Source organism: Peromyscus californicus, unplaced genomic scaffold (assembly GCF_007827085.1).
Source record: "Peromyscus californicus insignis strain IS unplaced genomic scaffold, ASM782708v3 Scaffold_1__1_contigs__length_55948999, whole genome shotgun sequence".
NCBI lineage: Eukaryota > Metazoa > Chordata > Mammalia > Rodentia > Cricetidae > Peromyscus > Peromyscus californicus.
In genome coordinates, this window is record NW_026294492.1 from 47,841,122 (window position 1) to 47,851,484 (window position 10,363).

General features: G+C 44.4%; 1 protein-coding gene across 3 annotated transcripts in view; it reads left to right on the plus strand.

The window, feature by feature from the left end:
- The window catches only part of Akap8l (A-kinase anchoring protein 8 like), a 33,834-nt gene extending 23,698 nt beyond the window's left edge, over positions 1–10,136 (plus strand). For all 3 annotated transcript variants that reach the window (XM_052746766.1, XM_052746767.1, XM_052746768.1), the window contains 2 exons: positions 9,558–9,653; positions 9,766–10,136. In XM_052746766.1, the coding sequence (XP_052602726.1) occupies positions 9,558–9,653; positions 9,766–10,062 (393 nt within the window). In that variant the 3' untranslated portion in view covers positions 10,063–10,136. The remainder of the gene's footprint in view (positions 1–9,557; positions 9,654–9,765) is intronic.
- The last annotated feature ends 227 nt before the right edge of the window (positions 10,137–10,363 follow it).

Here is a 10,363-nt window from a genome sequence, read left to right on the forward strand (position 1 = left end):
TTGTTTGTTGGTTTGCTTGCTTACTTGTCTGTTTTGCCATGCTGGAATTGAGCAAACCTACAACTTTGTACATATGGACAAATATTTTACCACTGAGTGACATCCTCAGCTGTTTTATTTTGAGGCATGATCTTACAGTGTAGGTCAGGCTGGCCTGGAATTTGTTTGGCTACCCCTAAATGGCCTAGAACTGAAAACCTTCCTGCTCCAGCCACCTGATTACTTGGATTACAGGCATGCACTGTCACGGCCAGCCAAAAGTTTAATTTTGATAAAATCCACTGTCTCTGTTTCTCCTTTTATTGTTTATGCTTAGGGTGTTACTGTCTAAAAATGCACTAAACTAAGGTCATGTAGGACCTCCACCTCCATTCCCACCCCATTTTGAGATGGAGTTTCACTATGTATGTGTCTCTGGCTGGCCTTGAACTTGGCTGTGTAGAAAGATTAGCTTTGAACTCGGGGCAGTCTTCTTGTCTCTGCCTCTTGAGTGCTAATATTCCAGGTGTGAGCCACTGTGCTTAACCCTTGAGTTTTCTGGTTTCACTGTTTACAGTTAGGCCTTAATCCACCCTTTAATTGTTTTATCGTATAAGGTCAGGTCCTAATTTCATTCTTTTGCATGTGAATATACAGTTATCCCAGTACCACTTGAAAGACAGTTCTCTTCCCCTGTAAATGACTTTGCCCCATGTAGAAAGTTGACCATAACTGTATGGGTTTGTTTCTGGACTCTAAATTCTATTCCATTGTTGTTGGTTGTTGTTGTTTTTTGGGGGGGGGGTTGTTTATTTGTTGTTGTTGAGAGGAATTCTCACTCTAACTTGGGCTAGTCTCAAACTAGAAGTATTATTTGTGTCTCTGCCTACATGCTGGACTTGTTCTGTCTTTATGTTAGCTGGTACCATAACTTCATGATTAAATTTAAACTTGACACTGTTTTCAAGATTGATTTGGTTATTGTATGCTATTTGGTTTTAGGATTAACTTGTCATTTTCTCTGAAAAACCTTGTTGGTATTCTAATAGAATTATGTTGACTTTTAGATGAATTTGGGAAGTCCTATTATTTTACAGTATTGTTTTCTGTTACTTCTTGGTACAGTGGGCAGAGTTTAGTTTTACAGTATTGTCTTCTAATTGATGATTATTTGTCGGGGGGTTGTTTGTTTGTTTTTAATCTTTCTTTCCTTTCAACGGTGTTTTTCAAAGTATGATTTATACCTGGTATGGTGGCATAGTCCCTTAATCCAAGTACTCAGGATGCAGAGGCAGTTGGATCTCTTGAGTTCAAGGCCAGCCAGAGCCAAGTTGACAGTTTGTTTTCTTAATGTATTTCTATTGTGTTCTTACTGCCTTTGGGTTTCTCCTGCTGGGTGAAACATCAGCTTGTAAGTGAGGATTTATTTTTCTCTTGTTGCCTTCAAGCTTCCCCCGCCCCCCCCCCTTTTTTTTTTTTTTTTTTTTTTTTTTTTTGGTTTTTCGAGACAGGGTTTCTCTGTGTAGCTTTGCGCCTTTCCTGGAACTCACTTGGTAGCCCAGGCTGGCCTCGAACTCACAGAGATCCGCCTGCCTCTGCCTCTCGAGTGCTGGGATTAAAGGTGTGCGCCACCACCGCCCGGCTTTTCCCCCCCTTTTTTTTTGTTGTTGTTTTATTTTTTTCGAGACAGGGTTTCTTTGGGTATCCCTGGCTATCCTGGAACTCACTCTGTAGACCAGGCTGATCTCAAACTCAGAGATCAGCTGCCTCTGCCTCCTGAGTGCTGGGATTAAAGGCGTGTGCCACCACATCCAGCTTAAAATGTGCTTTTAATTGCCACTTTGAAGTCTGATGAAACTGCTAGGCTGTGGTGGCACCCATTTTGGTGAATGAGTACTCAAATATCATTCAGTTACATAAGGAGAACAGTTGTATCAGATCACTATAAGAAAAGGGACTTCTGCTGGTGGTTGGCGGTGGCAGCAGCGGTAGTGGTGTCGACACAGGACTTTAATCTCAGAACTTAAGAGGCAGAGGCAGGCCAGTCTCTGAGTTCAAACCCAACCTGGTCTACTGAGCGAGTTCCAGGACAGCCAGAGCTATGCAAAGAAACCCTGTCTCAAAAAAAAACAAAAACAGCCGGGCGGTGGTGGCGCACGCCTTTAATCCCAGCACTCGGGAGGCAGAGGCAGGCGGATCTCTGTGAGTTCGAGGCCAGCCTGGGCTACCAAGTGAGTTCCAGGAAAGGTGCAAAGCTACACAGAGAAACCCCGTCTCGAAAAACCAAAAAAAAAACAAAAACAAAAACAAAAAAACAAAAAAAGGCAATATGATGAAACTGACATCCAGTTACTGTCATGGATTGCTTCCTGTTTAGGGTTTTTTTGTTTGTTTGTTTGTTGTTTTAAACATGGATCAGTTTTCTTTGGATATCTCATAATCTAGATGTCTTAGAAACCACATTGTGACTGACCTCTCTGAGCACTGATCCTCACCCTTCACGTATGTAGCATCCTGTTTAATGACTAGCCAAATTCTGTTTTGTTTTGTTCCTTTCTGTGGGTGTTGGAGTTAGACTCCTAGCCTTGTACATTCTAGACAAGCTCTCTACTACTAAGCTGCATTCTCAGGACAAGCCAAATTCTTTAATGAAGTATCTGCTAGTGAGGTCTCTTTCATCCCTATAGTGAGAATTTGATGTTATCCTCTGAGGGAGGAAAACATGGGCATGTTACTGCTACCGCAAGATGACGTGAACCACCTAGAGTGGTTTTTTTGTTGTTGTTGTTTTTTGTTTTTGTTGTTGTTGTTTTGGTTTTTTTTGTTTGTTGTTTGTTTGGTTTTGGTTTTTCAAGACAGGGTTTCTCTGTGTAGTTTTGCGCCTTTCCTGGAACTTGCTTTGTAGACCAGGCTGGCCTTGAACTCACAGGGATCCACCTGCCTCTGCCTCCCAAGTGCTGGGATTAAAGGCGTGCGCCACCACCGCCTGGCACCTAGAGTAGTTTTAGGCCATCAATCTCTTTCCTAGTCACACCAGCTAATGAACTACATTAATTTCTGGCTGGTTGGTTGTTCTTTTGTTTTTAGCTGTGCCCTGGAATTGAACTTGCTCTCTAATCTGAGCTGGTTAAATCCTGGCTCTTGGACTGAGGCTCAGTGGTGGCATGTCTCTCTAGCATGTATTGATAGCCTGAGTTCAGCACCCATTTAACCCAGTTTGGGCTTCTTACAGTTTTTGAAATTATTATCTGAGATTTATTCTCAATCCAGGGAGGCTGTTCTTACCTCTTGTGCTGGTTCTTTGTGGCAACATAGCCAGCCTCAAGTTGATTTATATCACTCTATCTTCTAGATTTCTTTCTCCACATTCTCCATTGGCTTGAGAGAGCCCTTCATCTTGAACTTCATTCTTGGTGATGAAGTCCATTCCCTTTGGGAGATACTGAGAGTTCAGTGCTCTAAGTGGGGGGGGACTCTCGCTCGGCAGAATTCAAGCCAAGGCTTGAAGGATGAAGACAGAGAAGCACTTCTCTCTGTGCTACTCCTTAACTTTTAGAGAGAGATGAAGGACATGAACTGGCTGATCCTCTCTCTTAGCTTCTTTCTCAGCCTGGGCCCTTCCCTTATGAACAAGCTAAGGATATGTGGCCCTTAGATTCTTATCGTGCTGTGCCCTAAGAAAGCCTTGGCTGTTGTATGGCAACTACGTTATTATCTCTGCATCTAGAACTGAGCCTCAGTAACAGGTAGCAGAGGCAGGAAGAGAAATGTAATTATTGCTGTCACTGGTCAAAGTATTTTCTTCATTAAGCATTTCTTCATCTACTGTGTGTCCTTTAGAACATTTCCAGAGACTTCAAATGGTAGGTTTTATTTTTAAGTTTTCAGCACTTTCATTAGAGCTTGGAATCCACAGAGCCCTCGGGCTTCTGTGCTAGAAGTCTGTCAGCTTTAGGTAAAATTTTAGGCTTTCTGTTTGTTACTGTGTGTGTGTGTGTGTGTGTGTTAGGGAGGGTTGTGTAGGCATGAACAATACATGCTGGCACATATATTCCATGTGCTTTGGAGGCTACAAGACAACCGCAGGATGTCATTCCTTAGTCACCATGAACCCCTTCCTGCTGCCTGCCTTCGTTCCTTCCTTTTTGCTTTTGTCAGTCTCCTAACTGGCCTGGAACCCACCAGGTAGTTAGTCTTAAGTGAGATGGCTAGCAAGCCCCAGGGACCAGCTTGTCTGCACTTCCTCTGCTAGGAGTACAAACACATGCCACCACATCCACTTTCTTATAGAGTGTCTTAGGATTGAACTCAGGTCCTCATGCGAGCCATCTCCCCAGCCACTGCTTACGTGTGTGTGTGTGTGTGTGTGTGTGTGTGTGTGTGTGTGTGTGTGTTTTGTTGTGTTTAAGATTGGCTCTCACTGTGTAGCCTAGGCTGGCCTTCAAGTCTCAGTGTCCTTGCCTCTACTTCCAAGTGCTGGGATTACAAGCATTTGCCTACTACACCCACCTATGAAGGCTTTTTAACTTTAATTCCAAAAATCAGATCAAATAATACCAAGATGAAACTATAATTAGTTTGCTATTAAAGATGGGAAGGTATAAAGTTAAACACATAGTAAATCATAATTAGCCACTGGGCAGTGGTGGCGCACGCCTTTAATCCCAGCACTCAGGAGGCAGAGGCAAGTGGATCTCTGAGTTCCAGGCCAGCCAGGTTTATAAACAAAAGAAGTACCAGGACAGCCAGGGCTGTTACACAGAGAAATCCTGTCTTGACGGTCTGGAGGGGTGGGGGGTGGGGTCGCATGTGCATCTCTTACCTGGACTGCAAGGGTGACTCAGTAAGAATCTAGCAACATTCTTGAAATAAAATACTGGAAGGAGCCGGGCGGTGGTGGCACACACCTTTAATCCCAGCACTCGGGAGGCAGAGGTAGGCGGATCTCTGTGAGTTCGAGGCCAGCCTGGTCTACAGAGCGACATCCAGGAAAGGCGCAAAGCTACACAGAGAAACCCTGTCTCGAAAAACCAAAAAAAAAAAAAAAAAAAAAAAAATACTGGAAGGGAAAGTGTGCACAATGTAACGGTAATCTCTTTTAAAAGTACAGTTATTCTTTTGTTATTTGTGTATGGTGGCATGCATGTGTACTAATTCTACACACATGTGGAAATCTGAGGACAATTTTCTTGGGAGTTAGGTTTTCTCCCTCTATCCTGTTCATCCCAGAGATAGAACTCAAGTCCCTAGACTTGGCAGGCTGTACCTTCACTCACTGAAGCCATCTTACCAGCCCTGTGATAACATTCTTAGAGAAGCCAAATGATTATAGCAAAGTGATCTTAAAGTTAGTAGAACATGGTAAGGGGTAAGAAGATGGGATTTAAAAAAAAAAAATGGCATGATTAACAGTGGCCAAAATACTGGACAAAGGACAGTTGTGAGTTCAGGAACTTGCTAAGCAGACTAAAACTTACTGCAAAGCCAATACAATTTAATATTTAAAAAGCTGATGTTGGCCGGCGGTGGTGGCACATGCCTTTAATCCCAGCACTCGGGAGGCAGAGCCAGGTGGATCTCTGTGAGTTCGAGCTAGCCTGGTCTACAAAGCGAGTTTCAGGAAAGGTGCAAAGCTACACAGAAAGACCCTGTCTCGGAAAAAAAAAAGCTGATGTTGGCCAGTGATAAAAACTAGACAGAGTCTGACAAGAGCCCTGTGTGTCTCAGAACTCAGCATTTGCTTAACTCAATGTTATTTACATGCAGGTAGGACCAGAGGGGGTCTAATGAATTTCTCTGAGTTTCAGAAAGCCAATCTGGTGTTATTCTAACCTGTCTGGATCTGGGAAAGAATCTTATAGTTGAATAACAAATAATTTGTCAAGGATAAGTAAAGGTGGAATAAAAACCTAAGGTTGGCTTATGTCTAGCCACCAAATGACTAAGAAGAAAACTTGTTCTCTAGAGCCCTTATGGAGGTATGAGGGTATGTCTGTGTGTGTGTGTGTGTGTGTGTGTGTGTGTGTGTGTGTGTGTGTGTGTGAGATTGTGTGCTGAGATCAAGTCCAGGGTCTTACACATTCTATGCCATTGCTTCACCAAATTACATCCTTAGCTCTGGATTTTAAATTTATAAAAAAAAAAAAAAAAGGATTTCTGGGTCATGGTTGTACGTACGCACCTTTAATCCCAGCACTTGGAGGTAAAGGCAGGTGGATCTCCGAGTTCAGCCTGGTCTACAGAGCAAGTTCCAGAACAGCCAGGGCTACACAGAGAAACAAAAAAACAAACAAACAAACAAAAGCCAAAACAAACAAACAAAAGTAGGATTATAGACTTGTATTTCAGTTTAGTAGGAAAATACTAATGTATTTTATAAACTTGTGGAAAAGAAAGCGGTACCCTTGCTTTGTACCATGTACTGAATTCTAGAGATTTTAAATGTGAAAAATAAAAAATCAGGAGATCAGAGAGAAAATTAGATCATGTGTTTACTTGGACTGTTCAAATAAATCTTCACGAGCAGGCCAAGCAATCTAGAAGCTAAGGGGAGTTGACCTTATAGAAACTCTGGACGGTTATTTCAGTGTGCACATCAGAGCACTCAGGGTTGCTGGTACCAAGGTACCAGAAGAGGGAACATTCTTTTTATCTGACAGCAAAAATTTAACAACCAATGCTGAGAAGAGCCAGGTAAAAGGGGTCTGTGTAGCCTGATCTTTCTGCCTCTGCTTCTGCAGTAGCTGGCACACATGCATTCAGACTGTTTTCTTCCTGAGTGCTGTACAGTCGGTTGTTTTAAGGCTACTGCAGTTAAGTGTGAGTCACTATTGGACTAGAGGCTGGAGGAGGCACTAAATAATCAGGCACTACCACTTGGGATTTTTTTTGGGGGGGGGGTTGGTTTTGGTTTTTTTCAAGACAGGGTTTCTCTGTGTTGTTTTGGTGCCTGTCCTGGATCTCACTCTGTAGACCAGGCTGGCCTCAAACTCACAGAGATCCGCCTGGCTCTGCCTCCTGAAGGCATGTGCCACCACCGCCCGGTCCTTGGGATACTTATTTGGTTAGAATTAAAAGCACCAACCTGAAAGTATATAAGTTGTACAGTACTTTTTAAGTATTTCTCATGTTTGGTCATTATGACCAAAACCTAGAAACAGCTGTGTTTCAGCTTCTAGACATAGAGGGGGCAGGACAGGACAATGTATTGGCTAGTGAGAATTATTGTGGAACTACAGTAGTATTCTGATTGTATGACCTTAACCTGTTACTCAGTCTGTTAAGAGATAAAATGTATAAAAACACCTCAGAATGCAGATGAGATGGCTAGTAGGTAAAGGCACTTGTGCCAAGCCCGGCAGCCTGCATTTAAGCCCTGGTACATACATGATGGAAAGAGAAAACAAACTCCCCTTCATTCTTTCTTTTGTTTAATAATCATGTTTGTACTCCTACCTCTGAAGAAATGACCCAGCATGTTGATGTAAAGTCTTCCAGATACAGTGACTCAGATGTGATAGTGCAAATCTGCAATTCTAGCACTCAAAAGCCAGTTTATAAACCAGGCATATTCAAATGTTCCTGTAATCCCAACACTTGGGAGGTTGAGGCAGGAGAATTGCCACAAGTTTGAGAGACCAGCATGGACTACATAGTGAGCTCAGATGAGCTTGGCCTACAAAATGCCTCAAACAAACAAATAATAATCCCAAAGCAACCAAACAAGCCCCCCAAAACATGCTAAACTGCCACAGCAAGACCTTGTCTCAACAAAACAAAAGGTCCAGACTTCACACTGTGCCAGTAGGGCCTGATAGGAGAAGATGCAGGGTATTCTTTTAGATTGAATGGTTTACCTACTTCTCCACTAAAGAACATAAATGCTTTCCAGTTCTCCTACAACTAGTAAATATACATATTTCTAGGGGTTTTTTTTGGGGGGGGGTTGTTTTTTGTTTGTTTTTGAGACAGGGTTTCTCTGTGTAGCTTTGGAGCCTTTCCTGGAACTCACTCTGTAGCCCCAGGCTGGCCTCAAACTCACAGAGATCCGCCTGGTTTTGCTTCCCAAGTGCTGAGATTAAAGGCGTGCGCCACCACCGCCCAGCTCATATTTCTAGTTCTTAAACTCAGGGATAGGAATTACTCAGGCAAATTTGTACTTCTGGTGTATTCTCTCAAACAGCTTTCCAAAGTCTGTAACCAACTGATACATCAGTAGAGAAGTGTCTCTTTTCAACCTTACCATTATATGTTTCTTTATGTCCAGATCCTACAAGTTAAAAGGATGCACAATTTTTTTTTTTTTTTTTTTTTTTTTGGTTTTTCGAGACAGGGCTTCACTGTGTAACAATCTTGGCTGTCTTGGAACTCAATTTGTAGACCAGGCTATCCTCAAACTCACTGAGATCCACCTGCCTCTGCCTCCTAAATGCTGGGATTAAAGGCGGGCACCACCACTGTCCAGTGATGTACAACATTTAAATAAAGTTTCGTCTGTATTCCCATTTTGTTTTAGTATTTTTGAGGCAGTCTTATGTAGCCCAAGGTGAACTGACTATATAGGTCAGCCTGGCCTTGAACTGGCAGTGGTCCTCCTCGATGCCTCCTGAATGTTGGGCTTATAGGTGTGCTTATAGACTCTAAACAACCTCCTTGGGCGTGGTGGTGCATGCCTTTTTAGTCCCAGCACTCAGGAGGCAGAAGAAGGTGGATCTCTGAATTTGAGGCTGGCCAGGGCTACACAGAGAAACCCTGTCTCAAAATAACAAACAAAAAATAACAACAAAATAAAACCACAGACAAAAAACCAACCTCCTTGTGTGCTAGGGCAATTTGCTCCTTGCAGGAGGGGTGTGTGTTTTAAGTCAAAGGACAACTTTTGGGAGTTGGTTCTCCTTTACCCCTTTATGGTTTTTACATTGTACTTTTAATAGGTTTTATTACACCTGTGTGTGTGTATGTGTGTGTGCGTATCTGGGAATTGAACCTGAAGCTGCAGGAATACTAAGTAAGCAGTCTATCACTGAACCTCCAGCTCCCTCCCCCCCTTTTTTTAATTATTTTTTGTTTGTTTTGTCTGCATATATGTATGCTCATCATCAAGTGCCTGGGTTGCCTGTGGTGGCCAGAAGGGGGTATCAGATCCCCTGGTACTGGAGTTAGAGATAGTTGTTACCCACGGTATGGGTGCTGGAAATCGAACCTGAGTCTTTGAAAGAGTAGCAAGTGCTTTTACCACGGAGCCATCTCTCCAGCCCCCAACCATCTTTTTGTTTTCTGAGACATAGTCTAAGTTGCCCAGGTAGCCTTTGAACTCTGAAGTCCAGGTAGGCCTTGCATTTGGCTTTGGGTAGCTGGTACAGCTTGTACTATAGTTTCTTTGTAAGCAAATCAGATTTCACATACAGTAAATGTGGTGTGGCTAAATGGAGCATTTCAGCAAGATTGGACATTCCTAGTTACTTCCATGCTTGTAGAGTGACTGGACATTAGGTATAGTTATTGGTGAAATCTGAGCCTCAGCTGGGTTTGCTGGACTCCCAGAGCAGCCTCACCAGCCCTGTTTGCCCTACCCATAGCTCATGATGGAGCAGTCCAAGAAGTCCTCTCTCATGGTGGCCCGCAGTATTCTCAACAACAAGCTCATTAGCAAGAAGCTGGAGCGCTATCTAAAGGTGAGGCAAAAAGACCAAGGCGCTGTCCTAGCCCTTGATCTCTTCGTGGGCCTGGTCCCAGTACTGCCCCGACAATCCTTCCTCCATTTAAGGTCTCCATCAATTTCTACAGGGTGAGAATCCTTTCACCGACAGCCCGGAGGAGGAGAAGGAGCAAGACGAGGTGGAGGGTGGCGCTCTGGATGAGGGAGCATCAGGCGAAGCTTCAGAGCTCGCAGAGGGCGTGCCGGCACAGCCCCCGGTTCCCCTGGAGCCCGCCCCGGAGACTACAACACCGCCACCTCCACCGCCTCCAGAGGAGGAGGAGGGCGCAGTACCCCTGCTGGGCGGGGCGCTGCAGTGCCAGATCCGAGGGATCCCGGGTCTCGACGTGGAAGACGACGAGGAGGGCGGTGGGGGTGCTCCATAACCCGTTCCGAGAGCGGGCAGGGCTCGCGTAGCCGAGACTGGAAGCCCAGCTTAATAAAGTGCTTTCCTACCCCAGGTCTTTATTTGTGTTGTTCCTGACTAGTGAGGGCGGGGCTCTGGAAAGTGTCCGGAGACTAAGTGCGCTTGCGCGCGGGTGGACGCGCTAGAGCAGCTCACGCGTGCGCGAACCTGGACGCTCTTGCGCGCTAGCTTACCCTTGAAACCCAACTCCATAGCCTAGCAACCCGGAAGGCTAGGCGGGACGGCGGGGGCGGGCTCAGTTGGAGGCCAACCAATGGTAG